Consider the following 21,273-nt stretch of genomic DNA (forward strand, 5'->3'; position numbering starts at 1 on the left):
CACTGTGTCCCTCAACATCTCTTCTCCATTTCTTTCTGTGAGTAACAGAACTCCTAGTTTTTAGTCAGCCACGTGGTTACCCACACTGAGGACCAAATTTCCCAGTGTCCCTTGTAGCTCCACAAGGCTTGTGACTAAGCTGGTGAGTGGGATATAAGTGGCAGTGACGTGTGCAACGTCTAAGCTATGCATTCCAAGAAAGGTTTGTGCCTTCCTCTTTATCTTTTTCCCTTCCTACTGGCTCCCCAAAATACGTGGGCGGTGCCCCACTTTACATTAGAGATGAGGGCAACACTCCAAGAGAGGGAGAGCAACAAGTTAGAGGCAGGCTGGCCCGAGACTAGGGAGCCACCATTCCAACCATGGGCTACTCATACCCAGACTAGTGAACTTGAAGGAAACTTCTGTCTTGTTTAAACCACTTTAGGATGATTTGGGTTTCTGTGACAGAAATTGAACTTAAATCCTAGCTGATCTATCAGCTGCCCCAACTAGTTATATCCATTTATTTATCTCAGGCACCCTCACCTCAGTTTGTCTCAGCTGGTCTTCCCCCATTGCCGCTTCCAACTTCCCTCTACCTGTGTTCTTGACATCTTTCTGACATGAACCATAATGACCATAAGTTGTCAAAGTCACAACTCTGGGTAAAACCCTCAGCTGTCCCTCTCCCTCAGCACCACGCCCAACATTCAGTCACCAAGTGCCATGGTATTGCCTCCTAAACACCTTCCAAATCTCTCCACTTCCCTCTATCCCTACTCCCACCACCCTAGTCCATGCCACAGTCACCTCTCACCTGAGCCACCAAAGCTTACTAATTCATGTTCATGCCTATTTCCCTCCAATATACTTTCCATGACATGGCTAGAAGGAGGCTTCTTACACACAGATCTGCTCGTGTCACATCCCTGCTTATAACCCTTTAACAGCCTCCCATCACCTTTAGGATAAAGGATGTGCCTATTAGCATGGCTTAGGCATAGGGTGAGTATTTTCCTGGTTTAATTATTGACAACATCCCCTCTCACTCTCAAGTGTCCTGACTTGCATGATAAATTACATGGTCACTTATTTATAAGGCTGCTCATGAGCCAGCCTCAGCCTCAGACTGACCGCCTAGGCTTACCTCTCATGACCCATTTTTGGTTGCCATCATTATGATGTCTTAATTAAATCTTCAAACTTGCCATATTTTCTCTGACCTCATGGCCTTTGCACATGCCTTTCCTCTGTTTAGAATTCTCTTCCTTATCTTCTTCATAAGGTTGATTCCTACTTATCCTTTAAGTATTGCTATAGGTTGAACTGTGTCCCCCCAAATTCATTTGTTGATGTCCTATCAGTACCTCAGAATGTGACTGTATCTGGAAACAGGGTCTTTACTAAGTTAAATGAAGTCATTTAGTGTGGCCTTATTCCAATATGACTAGTATCCCTGTAAAAAGGAAAGGGGAAATTTGGAGACTGATCTACATACAATGAGAACACCATGTGAACATGAAGACAGTTATTAACAAGCCAAGGAGAAAAGCCTAGAGCAGATTCTCCCTCATAGCTCTCGGAACAGACCAACCCTGTTTACACCTTGATGTTACACCTCTAGCCTCCAGAACTGTGAGACACTAAATTTCTGTTGTTTCAACCATTTAGTAGTACTTTGTTAATAGCAGCCCCAGCAAACTAATATATCCATTAGTAGGTGAGTGGATAAATAAACTGTGGTATATTCATTCCATGGAATAGAAAGGAATGAAATATTGACACACACAGGAGCATAAGAGAATTTCAAAATAATTATGCTGCATGAAAGCCAGGCTCCCCCGACTCCAAAAGAGTCCATAATGGATGACTCCCTGTATAAAAAATTCTAGAAAATGCAAACAAATCCAGAGTGATAGAAAACACATCAGTGACTACCTGGGGAAAGGGGCCAAGGGTTGGGACAGGGATGGTGTAAGTGTGGAAGGGCCCATAAGGAAACATATGAAGGAGCACAAGGAAACTTTTGGGGGTGATAGATATATTTATTATCTTGATTATGGTGATGGTTTCATGGGTGTGTACACAAGTAAAAACTAATCAAATTATATTCTTATATGTGAATTTTTTAATATGCCAATCATACCTCAATAAAGCTGTTAAAAAAAAAAAAAGAAACCGAATAAACTAAATGTAGTTCTCTGAATGTAGATTATTATATTTTTGTATAAGAAATGCTGGTGTGTAAGGAGTATCTTCAATCATTCTCTGAACAGTTTGTACTTCCCCTTAAAAGAAAAACTCCCCCTGATGGGTGCCTGGCTGCCTCAGTTGGTAGAGCATGTGACTCTTGGTCACAGGGGTGTGGGCTCGAGCCTCATATTGGGTGTATAGATTCCTTAAAAGTAAAATATTTTTAAAAACGGAAAACTGTCCATTGCAGGAGTTTATATGATGGATGGAAGAGTGAGTACAACTTTGAAACTGGCCACATGAAATGACCCAGCAAAGACCACAGATGTGTCTTACTCACAGGTATTTCCTATACAGCTGGCAAATGTGCTGTGCTGTTCCACTCTCTGAACATATAACTCTTCTAATGTCTCTAAAAACATTACTTTACTAATTAAAATTAAAATTAAAATACTAATTATAATTACTTCAAATTGAACTCTAATATAGAGAACATCTTAAATTCATCATTAGTGGAAAATACACACACAACTCAAAAAAAGAGTTGCTACCATTTATTTGAAGGAAAGATGAAACTGTATGCAATTGTCATTCTTTACCCAACAAAGGAACTATTATAACACATTAACAAAAAAGGAAAGATGATAATTTCACTCCCATATAGCTTTTGCCCTGCCAAATTTTATGCCTAAAAGTAGCAACTCTATTAAACCTTATAATCAAAACTTTTATTCTTTCCATTTTTCCTTGTTGCACATTTTGCATGTATATGTCCTTTAATAAAATCCAGACAAGATTAAAATGTAATCCAATGAAAGGAATGCTGTAGCACACTGACTTACCAAAGGGCCAGTTCAAATTCTGGGAGAGAGGAGTAGCTAGCCAAGTAGGTGCCACAATAACTGAATGAAAGTAAAGTGTAGTCCAGAAGAACACTGCCTAAAATATAAAATCAGTTACAAGGGTTTAATCATTGTGTTCAGATTAACTACAGTCTTATAGTTTATCTCCCTTATCTAACGATTTTCACATAATTCAAAAGCATTCAGCTCCTGGAATAACAAATCTCCTAGGTAATTTCTAAGATTATGAACAGAAAGCTAAAAGCAACGTTAAAATTCCTTTTTTTTTTTTTTTAGATATTAGAGTTGGGGTACCTGGCTGGTTCAGTTGGGAAATCATGCAACTCTCGATATTGAGTTTGAGCCCCACAGTGGGTGTAGAGATTACTTTTTAAAAAAAAGAAAAAAATTAGGGGGGCACCTGGGTGGCTAAGTCAGTTAAGCATTCGACTTTGGTTCAGGTCATGATCTCAGAGCTCTTGAGTTCAAGCCTCTCATCAGGCTCTATGCTGACAGCTCAGAGCCTGGAGCCTGCTTTGAATTCTGTCTCCCTCTCTCTCTGCCCCTCCCCTGCTCATGCTCTGTCTCTTTTTCAAAAATAAACATTAAAATTTTTTTTAAAAATAAAAAATTAAAGATATGAGAGTAAATTAAGACCATTAGGTCACTGTCCCTAGACTTCAATAAGAACTGAGTGTATTGAACCACGGATGTCGTAAGTATAATTTGAAATGACCCAAGAACTAGAACATGCTCCATAAATATATGAAACACTGTAATTAGAAAAGTTATTCAAACAACTTTAAATACTTTGGGGGGTTGTAATCATTCCAGGTTACTTCCATGTCTCTATGTCTTGGGCCACACCAGGCCCTTTGCTTAATATCTTCTGGTTCTAGGAACAATTATAAAAAGTTCTATCTCATCCATCCCTGTAGTTGAAGACATGAAACATGACTCTAAAAACCTTAGTAACAATGTGTTTACAATGTGTGTCATGAGGACGCTAAGACAAGGAAGTATGCTTCTGCCCTCCTGTGTATAAAGATCCGGTTTCCCCCACTCTACCTGCTGTTTTTCAATGTGGTTCCATAGGTACAAGTTCTGCCTTCTCCCATGTCTTTTTCACATGCAGGTCTCTATTGCTAGTTCTCTGTACTTTTCGTGGTTGTTTCCTGCTTTTTTTGCCCTTCTCACTTTAACTGACTAGAATATAACGCTAAACTTTGTTGTTTGTTGAATTTATTTAGCCCAGTTTGATTAACAAAGAAAACTTGTATTAACTGAGCAAAAATAAAAGGTTTTCTGTGGAATAGAGGCCTCAATAGAATAATTTCTATCCTTACTATAGACATTTCCTCTCATAAATGAAGATTATTCGTTTTATATTTTATTTATTTTAAATTTCTAAAAATGCATGATGTTTGAATAAAATGCATGATGTTTGAATATGAAAAAAAAAAAGCTTTAATGTTTATTTAGTTTTGAAAGAGAGAGAGAGCTCACATGCACAATTGGGGGAGGGGCAGAGAGAGAGGAAGGGGTAGAATCCCAAGCGGGCTCCACAGTCAGCAAAGAGCCCAATGTGGTACTTTATCCCACAACCCTGGGATCATGACCTGAGCTGAAGTCAAGAGACTGACAACTGAGTCACCCAGGTGCCCCTCCCCCCCAATAAAAAGCTTTACAAGAAAATATATCCTCTGTAATCTCACTACCAAATTTGGTAAATTTCTGGTATTTTCTTCTATGCTTACTTGTCAATAAACATTTTTTTTTTGCTTAAATATAACTTTGAAAAAATACATAACATTGCTTTTTATAGCTATAACAATCATGGTTTAAATATTATGTATAATAATTCATTTTAAAAACTTGGATCATACAGTGTTACTCCTACTTACATTATATAGAGCATTTTGTCATTAATAATTCTTCAAAATCAATTTTTAATGCTTATATAATACCCTTTATGGGATATTTTCACATATTTAACCATATTCATATTACTGGGGATATAGGTGGTTTCCAATGTTTTTCTATTATGATAGTGCCTTTATCTCCTGTGCATACACATCTTTGACTATTTCTGATTTCCTTAAAATTGAATTCTAGTTCTTCAACTGAGTTTAACTGGGTCAAATACGGTAATGTTTACTTCCCAAAAAGATTGTATCAATCTTATTCCCACCTTATTCCCACCTTCAGCAAGAAAGTGTGCTACCAATTTCACTGTGCTCCACCTAGCGGTTATCAGCTTAAAAAAATTGTGACCTTGATAAGGAGAAAAACCTCATCTCAGTTCAAATACCAGTTTTTAAAATGAATATTGAGATGGAATATTTTTTGATATTTTGGTCATCTGTAGTTTTGTGGTTTGGGCAATTTCTTCTTCCACTGTTCTAATGGGATGTTTGGGTCTTTTTCTTATTGTTTCATAAACTCTCTAAAAATACTTGATCATATTACTTCCAAGTATCTTCCGCAGTTTATTATTTGCCTTTTAATTTTTCATGGTGTTTTGAATGTTCTTAAATTTTAAATTTGTATGCAATAATAGGTCAATTTTTCTATTTTTAGCTATTTCCTTTGTGTGAAAATTTCTTCCCCATCCAAATCATTTCAATATTCTACCATATTTTCTCCTACTTTTCAAATGGTTTGCTGTTTATATTGAACTCTTATTTTTATCTGATGTATGTTTTGATGTTCAGTATAACATGAGTATCAAACTTGATATGTTTGCTCAAATAGTTTTGTTTAAAATTTTTAAAGATTTATTTATTGATTTATTTAAGTAATCTCTACACCCCACATGGGGCATGAACTCAAGACCCTGAGATTAAGAGTTGGATGCTCCACTGACTGAGCCAGCCAGGTACCCCTCAAATAGTTTTCCTAGCATCACTGCTGAACAATTTATATTATCTATTTTGGGGGAAGGAATGCAGAGTATCATTCATCATATACTTAGCTTTTATATATTCTAAGCTTGTACCCTCTCTTCAACTCTTCCACCGATGTGGTGATCCCTACACCAGTATCACACTCTTAATCGCTATAGCATCATGTTAAAAGGACCCTCTATCATGCCATCATTCTCTTTCGAATTATTCCCATCTCTACTTTTTGTTGTTCTGGAAGAACTTCAGAATCATTTCATTTAGGTACTCCTTGCTGTCTAAAACATGATAAACTTAGGAATTATTTTCTATGAACTATATAATAACAAGACTTTCCACTCAGGAATATGTCTCTATATACTTAAATAATTTAAATCAATGGTACTTTTGTAGGTTTCATTGAGGTCACTCACATTTCTTCTTGAATCAGTTCTAAGTATTTAAATCACCTTAGCTATGTGAGTATTTTGAAACCAGCATCTTACTGAGCATTCTTTTATTAGTCCTAGTAGACCATTGCATTACCCATAATCTCTTCTTCTATAGCCATAATTTTTGTTTCATATTTTGTTGCATTGGCTTGAAATCCCAGGCTGATATTAAATAACTGTGGTAACAACAGCTATCCTTGATGACTTAGTCATAATTTTATTGTGAATGCCTTTAGAGTTTCATTTTTTAATATAAATGTTGGCTGCTGGTTGAATTAACTTTTAATTGCTTCGACAGGGCTATAGTCAAAATAACAAAGCTGGGGAAATTTTTAAGATGAAGAGTAGTTACAGTCCATATAGACAGTTACCAATGTATGAATGAGCGATGTTTTATAAGTTGTTTTAATCTGTTCAGAACACAAATTTCCCCACAAATAAAATGCTATCAATTATAGTGAAATTCCCTGGCTTAACCCAAAGACTTATTTGACCAGTAAGTCCAAAGAACTAAGACCAGTCCCAAGCTCTCCTGGGCTTTCTATCCATGATGTGTTAAATGAGGGAATCATTAGATGGAAACTCCAGTAAATGTGCAGCAGCCCACTGTGGGTCACATGTATCTGTGAATAAATTAATTATAGTAAATGTTGGGTAACAGTGACTGACATATTATATATGTGTGTGTGATATTCATATATGTCATGTGGATATATACATAATATATACATATAATTACATTTATTATCACTACAGCCTTAACAGTAGATACTACCATTATCCCCACACCTAAGGAAATTGAGGCTCAGAGACTTTAGAACTTGTATGACCTCAATTTACCTGGATTTTCAATAAATCATCATAAAAGAAAAAAAAAGTATTCTGGAAAAAGGTTTCAAACTGCATTTAGTCCTGTAATAGTCTACTAGCCCAGTGCTTATCAAGTTTAATGTACATATCAATCACCTGGAGAATCTTACTAAAATGCAGATTCTGATTCAGTAAGTCTGGGATGGGAGCAGTTTCCGTATTTATAACAGGTATCCTAGGTGATGCCAATGTTGAGGATAAACAGACCACAGACTTTTGAGTAGCAAGGCTGCAGTACACTGATTAAATTCTTTGTGATCAGCCCGATCCTACTTTTAAAATGTGTGATATAAAAACAAAAAACAAAAAAAACAAACTGACAAACCCAAAACACCCTTCATTTGTAAGAACTAGGTTTGCTCACATAAAGAAATCCTTCAGTTATGGCAGATTACGAGTCTTGCAGGTTACCTTTTAATTTGGTCCTTCTGGTCAATCCAGGAAAGTTGTATATGTAGATGACAGGTTTTAACCTCCGGTCGGAAAAAGCCACAACTTCATAAGGAACATTAGTTGCCACAACACCCACAACTCCATTCATACACTGAAGTACAGTCTTTTTCTTGGTTTCAATATTAATAAATATTACAAAATTCCCACAAGGGTAGCAAATGGTGCTGTCGTTGACGAAATGAACATTCTGCTTAGGGAATCCTTGGACCCATCTTTAGGAAAAAAATATATCACCATCAATATAATCCATTTCAAATACTTTTTTTAAACAAAGCAAACAAAAGGGCATCAAAATATTTGAAACACATCTATTCTATTTTTACCCCCTTTTTGCCCAAAACAATCTCTAAGATAAAAGAAGACATATGCTGGCTGTGAGACCAGTGTGGAGCCTGCTTGGGATTCTTTCCCTCCAACTCCCTCTCTCTGCCTCCCCCCATTCGCGCCCTCGCTCGCTCGCGCAGACGCTCTCTCAAAATAAGAAACTTTTTTTTTTTTAAACAACCTTTAAAAAAAACAACTTTGAATAGGGCAGCCTACTTTGTGGTTGTGAGTCAAGTAGAAAACTGTTTCTTTACCAAGATGAAGTGTGTACAGCTGTATTTTAGATGGGAAAAAAACGGATAGAATGCAGAAAATAAATGGAATTAAGTCAACATGACTGGAGAATACAGGATACTGAATCAAACAGTAACAGAGTGCAGGTAACACTCAAGAATGTAGAAGAAAAGAAATACCACCTTCTATCTGTGCAGCTGTTTGTGCTTTCCAAAGACCACTAAAAAATGCAAATAGCTCCAAAGTTAGTGGATAGAAGGAAGGGACTGACGGTCCTAATTTAGGGTAAATCCCCAAGGATGACGAGGAAAGGATGGGAGTGTGTGTAGGGTGGTGGGTATGTTTGAAAAATCAGGAGAAAACGGAATACTGAGCCAGAAAGAGGAGGCAGAAATGAAGAGTGGAAGAGAGCAATCGTGGGTAAGCGAGAAAGGGGAGGGTCGCAGAAAAACGAAGGGGTGCAAACAGCTGGAGATGTGGTCACTAAGAAGTCACACAGAGAGGAAGTCTGCAGGAGGGCGTTGGGGGGTAAAGGACAAGAGCTCAAAGTTTCCAGGAGAGAGGTCCAAAGAATGGGAGAAAGAAGAGGGTAGGGAGGGGACTGGGTCAGAAGGAAGTTTCCGAGAGACCCGGCAGTCGCTGGGCGGAGGACGCCGCACCTCACGGACAGAGAAGGGCCGACGGAGGCGTAGGCGTTCTCCTCGCGCTCCCGGCCGTGAGCCATGGGCCAGGTTTCTCTCAGCCCGACCCCGGGGAGAAAATGCCCGAGCCCACTCGGGTCTGCAGCCGTTCGTTACTCTGAGGTCCTCTGCGGCGCAGACTGCAAAGCGTCCGCTGTTACCACCGTATCCAGGAGACTGTAACTCCTGCTCCCATTGGCTATGCCCTGTCTGCCGGCTCCCTCTCGGACCTAGCGGATTGGTGGAAGTGCTGCCGCGTCTCAGCATATGGGAGAGCGGCGAGCTAAGCGTGGGGCGGGCCCTTAAGAGTGAGTGCTGAGTGGCCCTTGCCCGGGGCAAATAATTACAATATTAATAAATATTAATAGCAGAATTAATATTGTGTGCTGACCACGCCAGACGTCGTTCCGAGCGCCATGCAGGCATTATTTCATTTACTCTTCAAATCGCCCATCAGCCCCATTTTATAGATAAGCAAAGTGTAAGTGATGCGAGAAAGAACTTGCCTAAGACTGCAAACTAGGACTTAAAACCAGGTATCGGTATCGTCTAAATTTAGAGTTCCTAGCCTTTAATTACTATATTACACTCTCAAACGGACCCTCCGCTACCTCAAGGAGGCAGACATCTCCAGGAAGTAACTTGATCGGAAGGCCACATCTTGTTCTTGTTTCTTCCCTTCCCTCTCGTACCCTTTTTCCCTTTCTTCCTTTCTATTCGTCTCCTCCTCACTGGCCTCCCCTTCTCTTCCTTAGTTCTTTCTTCCCTGTCTTGCCACCTTCTGGCCTTCATTTCGTACAAAAATATTTACTGAGTATCTCCCGTGCATGGCGCTAGTCACTTGAAAAAAAAAATGAGCAAAAGAGATAAAATTTCTTCCTTCTTGGAACTTAGAGATTGGTGGAGTCCAGGAAGATGAGGATAGACATCCACATCATTACACAGATACAGAATTATAGGTTGAATTAAGAAGAAAAGGACCATGATACTGTGATCGCCTATGTTGAGGTCCTCACCTAGTTGAATGGGCAGAGATGATTTCAGTGCGCATGCGCCATTTTCACTGCGAGCTGAAGGATGAGGAGCCATTGCTGGGGGCTGGGTGCTAGGGGCTGGGGTGGAGGTTGGGGGGCAGGAGTAGGATGGGCAGAGGAGAGTTTTGTAAACTGTTAGGACAGGACAACAGATTGGATGAACAGGGAAGAGTAATGTGCCTGGAGCAGAGGGAGATGAGAAGAAAATACTGAAGATGAAGCTGGAGAAGGAACCAAGGGCCAGGTAAAAGCCAAGTTGAGAATTCTGCTCTTTCTCCTAAAAGCCAATGCAAACACATTAAATAACTTTAAGCAGGAGAATGACATGATCAGATTTATGTTTATAAAAGATTCTGACTGCAGGAAGATTATCACTTGACTAGGAGAATAGGGAAAATAGAAATAGAAGACATGTTAGGAGCCTAAGGGTCCCAGCAAGGGATGCAAAACAGGATTTTCGTGCTCACCACTATTGGCATTGGAGGGTTGGTGGGGAGTTGCATGCAGGATGTTTAGCAGCACCTCTGCCAGTAGCACCTCCATAGTTGGGACAATCAAAAATGTCTAAGGGCACCTGGGTGGCTCAGTTGGTTAGCATATGACTGTTGATTTCGACTCAGGTCATGATCTCACAGTCTGTGAGTTCGGGCCCCACATTGGGCTGTGTGCTGACAGTGTGGAGCCTGCTTGGGATTCTCTCTCTCTCGCTCTCTCTCTCTCTCTCTTTGCCCCTCCCCCTCTTGTACACATTCTTGCTCGCTCTCTCTCTAAATAAATAAACTTAAAAAGATGTTTATGGACATTGTCAAATGTCTATAGTGGGGGGGGGGAGTAAAATCACCCCTAGTTAAAGACCACTGATCAGTCTAAAAATTAGAAGGTAAAAATCTATAGGATTTGGTGTTGGATTGATAAAGAGTGGTAAAAGAAAAGGAAGAATCAAGGATGATCTTGGATTTCTGATTATCATAGTCAAAGAGAGTGGTACCCTTCACTGAGATGGGGTGAAGAAGAATCAGAGACGTGTGTTTCTGCTCTAAAGATTGTTTTTTTTGCGGAAATGGAAGGCAACACACATGCAGTGCTTAGTGTTAAAGAACCTCACAGAACTGGGTGACAAAATCCCACATTTCTCAGTCACAGGGGGAAGTGGCATAAAGAAAAGTCAAGCTTTCCCCTCTGGTAATTCCTAAACCCTGGACAGTTTCTGCTGCCACTTCCTCACTAGTTGGCTTGTATTTGTGTTTTGACTAAGCCCTCCCACCGAACATACCTTTAACCACAACCTGAGCATTTTATTTATTTTTTTAAGTTTATTTATTTTGAGAGACAGAGAAAGTGATCGGAGGAGGGGCAGAGAGAGAGAGAGAGAGAGAGAGAGAGAGAGGGAGGGAATCCCAAGCAGGCTCCGCACACAGTCAGTGAAGAGTCGGATGCAGGGCTTAAACTCACTAACTGTGAGATCATGACCTGAGCCAAAATCCGGAGTCAGATTCTTAACCGACTGAGCCACCCAGGCGCCCCTAACCACAACCTGAGCATTTTAAAGCCAACACCAGAGAAGAATGTGATGAGGCAAATCCTGCCACTGGGTAAATAAATGGTAGGTAGAAGATATAAGGGAGGCAGGAAGTATGTACTCTGGAAAAGAGATACTGACCAGGCTAGCATCAGCCATGACCCTGGAAACCCTGAACTTGCCCAGTGCTAGAGCAAAAGAGAAACGAAATGGAATCAAATTGGAAAACCCCATTTTATAGCTATCTTACTGCATGAAACCCTGACTGCAGTTTAGATTTAAAAAAAAAATGTCTCCAGCTGGGTTTCTGTGATATCTGTTGTTGATATTCGTGAAGAGACGCCCTAACCTTTACATCATATCAGTTACAGGAAGATTAGTGGCCTTTCTTAGTCTGCAGCGGGAAATATAGATCATCCCCAGGAAATGGACTGGTAGGGGTGAATCAGGAAAATCTGTTCCAGTGCTCACTCTGAAAGATTTACAAACAGTAGAAACAAAATCTTTCTCTAGAAACAAGTTCTTTCTCTAATCAGTGACCCCAAGGAGCAGCCCTGAGCGTCCTAAGGTGACAACTAGTATGTTCCACCATTTGGGGGAAGCATCCAACCCACCTAAGCACAACCCACACCTCTCAACTCCTTTTCTCCTTGCAAATCTCCTCTCTATCACCCTTAGACTAGTCCTGGACAGAATAAGCCTCATCCTCAGCATTAGGCTTTATACCTTTGTAGAACTCAGCTCAATGCCCCCAAAAAGCAGTGGTCAATTCAAGTTCATTGAGCCATAAAACCAAAACTTGTCCACAACCAGCCACAGAACAACAACAACAAATACTTGTTTCCCACTAAGAGATTGTTTCATTCCTGGCTTCTCTTGGGTCCCAGTCAAAGTCCATGATATCTGAAAGATGAATTTTCACTAAAGTTTTCACCCACTAACTCGGTTTTCTAGGATCATTTAAACATGGGAAAAAATTATACAGCATACTGGAACGCATTTCATTAAGTAGATGAATAAATGTGCTTTTTGTGAAAGGTAGCAATGTTTACATGAGAAGCCAAAAAAGCAAGAAATTAACATTGTTTCTCTGGGTAAAAAGAAATGTAAGTAATGAATGTTTTTAAGGTAAAGGAATAACAATTTGCAAGAGAAAGTAGCTTCTTATTCTCTGGTAATTGGCCCATTTTATAATAGTGATGATAACAAACCACAATTTCTTGAGCTCCTGTTTTTTGTAGAGAACTTCATAAAATCTGGACCCTCCCAACAACCATGGTACAGGGCAAACTGGGGCTCAGAGAGTTGAAGCATGTAACTCAAGTTTGGACGCATGGCTCTGCGCAGATTTCCTCTCCACTCGGCAATGAGAACAGCTCACTCTTTTTATGCCACTGCTCTGCGTCTGCTACACATTTATGAAACATGTATTATTTTATCCCTATTGCAGAGACATGGAAATTTAGTCTCAGGAAAGTCAAGAATTTTGTACAGAGTATCACAATCTTAAATGGATTTGAACCCAGGTGGATTTAATTATGTGAAAGAACCCTTCTTTCCAGATATGTGAAGACTTGAAATTTTAAACCAAATTGGGCATTTAACTTGAATTGAGCATTTTCCCGGAAGAAGAAGAAAAATAGGGAATCCTTCATAATTCTCAGAAGTTTTAGAATAAAGAATATGGGACCAGGTTACATTTTTATGGTTATTCTGAGCCAATTAGTAAAAATGTTATTATTTTGTGCATTTAACCTAACATATTCAGGTTTATTTTCACATTTCAAATATTTTTGTAGTGTGTGTAAAACATAGCTGTATGATTACATTTCATGTCCCAAGTTGCTTACCTTGATCTTGATGCTGAAATAACTACATTTGGTTGAAACATGGAAAGGATTTGTAATCAACATCCAAGTAAATAATACAGTTATTAAATAGTGTAAATAATACACTGTATTAAGTAGTAAATAATACAGTGTTAGACAATGCTCTAAAGAAGGTGACTAAGAAAGTTAGTTTAAGGGGGAGAGGGGAGATTGTTACATCAGGCCCACCCTGAATTCCAAGGCAAGAATATAGGCAAGACATCTGTAAGCCATTTATCCAAGTATTTTTAAATGATTTATTAAAACTTAAAAGTTGGAATGCCCAGGTGGCTCAGTTGGTTAAGCGTCCAACTCTTGATTTTGGCTCAGGTCATGATCTTGTAGTTTGTGAGTTCAAGCCCCTCATTGGTGCAGAGCCTGCTTGGGATTCCCTCTTCCCACCTCCTCTGCCCCTCCCCCAGCGCACGAGCACTCTCTCTCTCTCTCTCTCTCTCTCTCTCTCAAAATAAATAAACTTTAAAAAATGAAATAAAATTTAAAAGTCAAAATACAAATTACAGGAATGAAAATTAAAAATTCAAATCAGGGGGCACTGGGTGGCTTAGTCAGTTGAGCATCTGACTTCAGCTCAGGTTCATGAGTTGAGCCCCACATGGGGCTAACAGCACAGCCTGCTTAAGCTCCTCTGTCTCCCTCTCTCCCTGCCCCTCCCAACTCACACACGTGTACTCTTTCTCGCGTGCTCTCTCTCAAGAATAAATAAACATTAAAAAAATTCAAATCAGAATTTTAAAATGAAGGCAAAATTGTTATTTCATTTTTTATCATAATTAAATCTTAAAATATTTTATATCAAACATTGTAATTCTAGTGTTCAGTATCCATCTAGTCAAAGTGAAGAATTGGTGTCAGACTCCAACATGTTTCATCTAGTCCCACGTACATAAATAAACGTAGGCATAATAAGGTTTGTATTATATTGTAACGCATTCCACAGTCTCATGTGTTACTAATGCCAATACCACACTAATTCATGAGAACCCCTGGGTGCACAAATTGGAACCCAAAGAGAATTAAGAAAATAGTCACTTGATTCTACTGAGAAAGGGTCCTTAATTATGAGAGCAGCCTAATGCATTCATACTCTCAGCAGCAGAGGACTAGACACATTTATTATCTGTCTTTTCTCATATCCAAGCATTTCTGCCACTCAGATCTTCCCTACACTCCCTAAATAGTTTCTCCCTCTGATGTCAGTCAGTAGTGATACCTCACAGTGAAACCTCACAGTGGTCAAAAACAGTTAAGCAGTCTGGTTTAGAGGACCTGGGGCAACAATGGAGAAACCCGGGGCGAGAAGAGGGCTAGTCACTATGGTAGATCTTTAGGGTTGCCATGGTTCTGCGAGAATGTGGAGTGCTGTATCCTGCACGTTGGTGGCATGGGCTCTCTAAAGCGTGGGGTCCCTGGCAGGGGCACTCCTTGCTGCATCTGTGGATGGTACAATGTTACAGATGTTTAACAAACTTCGTAGTGAAAGATAAAATAGCGTAGGAGGAAAGCTTTGTGGGAGATGGTGAAAGGGGGAAGCAGTGGAATTTATTAGATGACAAAAACAGTACAGTTTAACAAAAAGTCGGGAAGTTAGTTACTCCTGCAGAAGGTATCTGGTTGTGGAGAGCATTGAGATGGGCTGGGCAAGACTTCTGGGCTCACCTGGGGCCTTGGATCCCTGGCAATTTTGCAGAACACTGAAATGAATGTTAATTAAAAATGAAATTTTATATTACTCTCTTGTGAAAGTATAAACAAGAAAATATATCTATGACTCTATATATCCATATATCTATGGACTTTAACATGGACTTCATTTAAATAGAAATCCAGGGGCCATTAGTAGATAAAAATGAATCAATTCGCCTTGTGCCATAAATATCACTTAAAATAGCATTTTCAAGGAGTATTAAGTACAAAGTTTTTGAAGAGCAAAGGTTTACCATCATTACATATTCAAAATTTGAGTTTGGATGTCCTCCTAAAAAGCTTCAAGGTTCATCCACACTAAATTATCCATTGTACCTTCTCATAAAAGTAAAAGCTTAAAAGCAGTAAAATCCATCAGTACATTCCATTTTGTATCCTTTCATCTTATTTCCCTTCCATTTCCTTTGCCCATAGGGTCTTTCATACTCATAATCCCTTAAAGTAGAAGCAAAGAAACAGTGCTTTCAAAAAAAATACATGTTCTGTGGCCATATGTTTTTACTGGTAGAAATCTGGCATGACAAGTTTAGACTTGGACGCTTCATTGTATTCTATGACAAAAACTTGAGTCCAGAATGAGAAAGTGAAGATGAAGTGGTGGAAATACATATTTGAATTCAGATTATACTCTCAGAGGCTATGTGATTTAGAGAAAAGAGCCCCCAGCCTAAAAGTTTATGTTCTTATTCTATCTGGCTTCTTACTAGGTATGTGATACTGGAAAAGCCAAAACATTCTGAAATTTAACTGCATCATCTGTAAAGCGAATCTGATATTTTCCCCTGCCTACCTGCACAGGATTATTTATGAGGATCAAATGAAATGATATACATAAAAATGACTTTAAATGAAATGTACAATATAGGCATATGGTCCTGTTACATAGTTACATAGTTGCAAGTCAGTTGCAAGTCCCTCAGCTACTGAGCCTGGGAAGGAAGGTGATTTATAGCACACTGAAAGCAGGCAGTGCATAGATTACTACGGTGAGTTAAGGCTAAGATAGAAGATTATCAAATTCCCTTGAATTGTTCATTAGCATTGGTAACACGTTTGTGTTCTAGAGCAGTTATAGGTTGTAACACCTTAGTGATTTGTATGATTTGTTTACTAAGTTGTGACCAACAGCTTTTTGTTACTGAAAGAACATAAACAAAATCTCACAAAGCATCCCACAGGGTAGGGTAAATAAAGTCTCAGGGGTGTGTGTGTGTGTGTGTGTGTGTGTGTGTGTGTGTGTGTTTGATCACTTTAAAAATGTGATTTAAAAATGACTTAAAAAAAGTCAGTAAGTACATTAGAGGTAACTGTGAGCAAGACATACTGAATTTCATCAAATTTCAGATAAAATTATTAAGGGGTAAAATCTACCAAAAAATTACAAAAGAATCCTTTCTCATCACTCAGAATTTTTATTTTATATTTACTGAAAGTGCTCTTTAAAATTTAGATTTTTATCATAAAAGAACTGAAACTTACCTAGAAATAGATTTTTATCCTGGAGCGCCTGGGTGGCTCAGTGAGTTAATCATCCAGCTCTTCAGCTCAGGTCATGATCTCGAGGTTCCTGAGATCAAGCCCTGAGTTGGGCTTTGCACTGACAGCGCAGAGTCTGCTTGGGATTCTCTCTCTCTCTGTCCCTCTTCCCTGCTCTCTCTCAAAATAAATAAACATAGAAAAAAGAAATAGGTTTTTATCCTATATTACTCTCTTGTGTAAGTATAAACAAGAAAATATAGGGGCACCTGGGTGGCTCAGTTGGCTAAGCATCTCACTTCAGCTCAGGTCACTATCTCACAGTGAGTGAGTTAGAGGCCTGAGTTGGGCTCTGTGCTGACAGCTCTGAGCCTGGAGCCTGTTTCAGATTCTGTGTCTCCCTCTCTCTCTGCCCCTCCCCCACTCATTTTCAATCTCTCTCTCTCTCTCTCAAAAATAAATAAACATTAAAAAAAAAAAGAAAATATAAATGATGTGATTTAAGGTTTTCCTACAACTTGTTCACTTTTATAACCCAGCTATTTTGAACAATTTCTCAAGTCAGAGTCATAGGTATTCATTTACCACTACCTCACCTGCCACTCCCCACCCCCTGCATTGTCCTCTGTGCCAATAAGAGCATTTCATTTAATAATGGAAAAAGGGTGCCCTCTTATTATCTCTGGGATTTTCTTTCAAGCCACTGGCATCCACCCTGCAAAGTTCAAGCACAAGAAATAACATTCATGTCAGGATTGCACCAAGCCTATAGTGATTTTAAGATATAGCCCAATTTTCAGAAGTGTTCAAAAGTGGAGAAATGTACAGCTTAGAATTAATGAAATATGGCAGTAGTTAAGAGATCAGACTGTGATGTCAGTTCATAATTTAAAGACCCATTCCACCATTCAGAAGTATGTTGCTGTTGGAAAGCCACTTAATTTCTGTCCCTGAGTTTCCTCATCCATGAGATGGTAATATTAACAGTATTTCTTATTTAATTTTTATTTAATTCTTTATTTATTTTATTTTATTAATTTTTATTTAATTTAAATTTTAATTAAATTTAATTAATTTATTTAATTCTTATTTAATTTTTATTAATTTAATTTTATTTATTTAATTTAACTTTTATTTAAAGTTTAATTAAAACTTTTTCATGTAGAACATTTAGCAGACACCTGGCAGGCAGTATGCATTCACCAGAGGGAATTATATCCTATATGCTATTTTACATTTCCATTTAACAGTATACCTTGAACATATTTCTGCATCAGTATATATATAACTACTTCATGCTTTTGGGGAGGAAAAATTTTTCTCTATCCTTCTAGATTCTTTTGGCTGGTCTAAGAATTAGATTGACATGGGAAAGATTAATAGGAGAAAATCAAATTCAACTATGTATGTTTGGGGAATCCACACAAACATGAAAGATTCCAAAAATAGGCAAAATTAGGTATATACCTCATCTTGAGAAGAAGGTATATACCTCATACCTGAGAAGAAGGGGGGTAGGGATCTGGGGCTCTGGAGGAGACAATTTCCACAAAACAAGATGAAAACAAGCAAATGCTTCCTAAACAAATGTTTGTGGGGCCATACAAAAAGAATGAGACACAGAGAGGAATTTTAAAAACAAACTTTGCTGTGTTTCTTCCTGTCTACCACACCTAGTTCATCTTAGGCTGTTATTTATGATAATAGCTCCCTTCTTGGAACAGGTCTTTCATGCAAATTCTTTCAGGTATTCAGGGAGAAGGTCAAAGGTTCTTCCTGAGCCTTCTGTTTCTTATAAATAATCAGCCTAACATAAGCCATATGCCCAAGAAACACATTTTGGGGTGGCAAAATTTTCTCCCCTACAGTCCCTTTTAAGAGTAGTTAGGTTGGGGGCACCTCGGTGGCTCAGTGGGTTAAGCAGCCAACTTCCGGCCAGGTCATGATCTTGCAATTGGTGAGTTCCAGCCCCACATAGGGCTCTCTGCTCTCAACACAGGGCCCGCTTCTGAGACTGTCTCCCTCTCTCTCTGCCCTTTCCCTGTTCACGCCCTTTGTCTCTCAAGAATAAACATTAAAAAAAAAAAAAAAAAAGTCGTTAGGTTTGTGTTTTGCTCTTATTTTTTACCTGTCCTTTTAAAAATCAGTTTCTTTTTCATTTTTTGATCAGCCATGGTCAGTATTGTCTCTTCACTGCCTCTTAACTCTAATCAGAAACCTTACACACAGGATGCAGGAAAACCAAATCCCCCTCTGCCCACGACTTGCTCAGAAAAGTCTGCAGTCCTTTTAGCTCTAAAAGCTTTAGATGTTTTAGACCTTTGCCCTTGTGGCAGTCCACAGCAAACGGAAGTGCAGGGCTGGCTCTTCCACCCCAAAAGCCTCCCCTTCTGGGCCGGGTCAGCGAAGCTTTTCCGCAGGGCCTTGAACTCCTGCGCGCGCAGAGGTCCTTAGTCAGGCGGCCTCCCGGGGCTGTGGACGCCTGCACGCACCTGCCGTAGGCCGCGGCCGCGGCCTCGGCCCCACAGGCCGGTAGGTGTCCCCGGAAAGTGTGGAGTTGGCCTCGCAAGCGCCCCCACACCGCTCTGTTCCACGACAAGAGTAGCTCCTCCTGGCGCACGTGGGCCTCGCCATCTTAGGTCCATCCTCTTCCCTCTTCCCTCAAATCAGTTTCTTAAAAATTTTTTTTTTGGGGGCGCCTGGGTGGCTCAGTCGGTTAAGCGGCCGACTTCGGCTCAGGTCATGATCTTGCGGTCCGTGAGTTCGAGCCCCGCATCGGGCTCTGTGCTGACAGCTCAGAGCCCGAGCCCGTTTCAGATTCTGTGTCTCCCTCTCTCTCTGACCCTCCCCTGTTCATGCTCTGTCTCTCTCTGTCTCAAAAATAAATAAACGTTAAAAAAAAAAAAAAATTAAAAAAAAAATTTTTTTTTTTGATATATAGCATAGAGTAATAACTCAGATTACATAGAAAGGTTTTCAAATGAAGACAGTCTTCATCTCATTTCTTCTCAACTCATTGTTTCCTACCTCAGTTCCATTGTCCAGAAGCCACCTTCCAGCGTAAGAAACAGAATATAACCAGGCCCTGCAAGCACCGCACCGTGTCACGTGCCTTCTCTTTTTCTTTCTCTTCCTCGATCCAGCGGTATTCACTCACCTGAATTCTGTTTATTATTGTTGCTTGCTTCTCAATTTTACCACATATGCATGTGCCATAACTGACATGCTGTGTCATTTTGCATGTTTTTAAAGTTAATATATTAGTCATGCCACGTATATTATTTTGTGACTTGCTTTTGTGACCCAGTCTTATGTTTTCGAGATGCATTCATGTTAATAGTTGTAGCTGTAGTTTATTAGTTTTCATTGTTGGATAGTTGGCCATTACATGAACATATGAATACACCACAAATTATTTATCCATTGTACTCAGGGTACACTTTTACTATCCCTCTGTCTCTGTTCCCCCCCTCACGCCCCGTTTTTCATTTTTGTTTTTGTTTTTTTGGTTTTTTGCTATTCAAGCTCCTTTCTTTATGGACCATTTATTCCTGTATGGCTTCTTATTGTAAGGATTATAATGATTTTTTTGTTTTTTCACTTGACCTCATTCTGGGCCTTACTAATTCTTTCATTCTCATTCCACTGGTATTTTTCCATGGAATCTCTTTGTTGAAGGCTGCCATAGACTGTCACAGAATGTTAATTCTGTAAGAAGATAAGGGCCCCTAATTTTTCAAGAGATTTTAAATATAATTAATTAAAATAATAACGAGTGAAACACTTCATGTGACTTCAATATTCCTAACTTACTCTATAAAAATACCTTATTAATTTTAATTGATCGTGTTCTAAAAAGTATAATATTATTCAAATTACATTCCTGACAAGTCACAAAAGAATGTTGTATCAAGTGAGTGTATATGGTCCGTAAGTCACTTGTGAGTTATGGTGAGTGAGTGTATATGGTGGTACTTAGAAGGCAAAACACTGTTTCTTATCACTGGGACCTCCAACTCTTGACCTTTAACCAGCAGAATCAGTTTGAGTTAGCCCCCTCAGGTTAATTACTGACAATCACAACTGCAAAAATGTGAAATACTGTGCCCTTCACCTGTGGCTAACAGTAGTGGGTATCCAGATGGTCACATTATGAACACAATCACAGAGGGCCTGGAGAGGAACCACTATAATGCACAGCAGTACAGTAGTTTCCTGGGACAATATATGTTTTTTTCAATTTCTTCTTTTGAGCAATTAACCTTTTACTTTATTGTTGAATTGGATCTTTCAAATCATTACAACAAAATGTTACACTAGTCATGAAGTTTTTAGGTTGGCCAATCAGAGACTTAAATGTACAAGGTTAATTTGCATTATATCATAAATGTGCTAAAAGACCTTCTAAAAAGTTAGTTTTCTAAAAAAAGAGCTAAGCAAGACCCCTGTGTTAGTACAAAATGTGCCTTAATTTTTTTCATTTAGTATCTGTAATAATAAGCATTTATTTAACGTTTATTCTGTGCCAAGAACTCGTCTAAGTGTTTTCTATATATTTACTAATGTAATACTTCTTCAAACTCTATAAGGGAGGCAAGAAGTTGTCACCACTGCATTTTACGGATGAGGGAACTAAAACACAAAGGGATCTTGCCTACATTCACACAGTTTAATAAGGGGTTATTATAGAGTTTTATAAGAAATTCATATATTGAATTATTAATTCATAAATCCATATG

At 39.0% G+C, this 21,273-nt stretch overlaps 1 protein-coding gene across 2 annotated transcripts in view; it reads right to left on the bottom strand.

The window, feature by feature from the left end:
- Positions 1-9,041, bottom strand: part of CFAP43 (cilia and flagella associated protein 43) — a 118,434-nt gene extending 109,393 nt beyond the window's left edge. For both annotated transcript variants that reach the window (XM_007080308.3, XM_042960640.1), the window contains exons 1-3: positions 8,892-9,041; positions 7,633-7,886; positions 3,018-3,114 (exon numbers count right to left, since the gene is read on the bottom strand). In XM_007080308.3, the coding sequence (XP_007080370.1) occupies positions 3,018-3,114; positions 7,633-7,886; positions 8,892-8,956 (416 nt within the window). In that variant the 5' untranslated portion in view covers positions 8,957-9,041. The remainder of the gene's footprint in view (positions 1-3,017; positions 3,115-7,632; positions 7,887-8,891) is intronic.
- Between the last annotated feature and the right edge of the window lie 12,232 nt (positions 9,042-21,273).

Source organism: Panthera tigris, chromosome D2, assembly GCF_018350195.1.
Source record: "Panthera tigris isolate Pti1 chromosome D2, P.tigris_Pti1_mat1.1, whole genome shotgun sequence".
Classification (NCBI taxonomy): domain Eukaryota; kingdom Metazoa; phylum Chordata; class Mammalia; order Carnivora; family Felidae; genus Panthera; species Panthera tigris.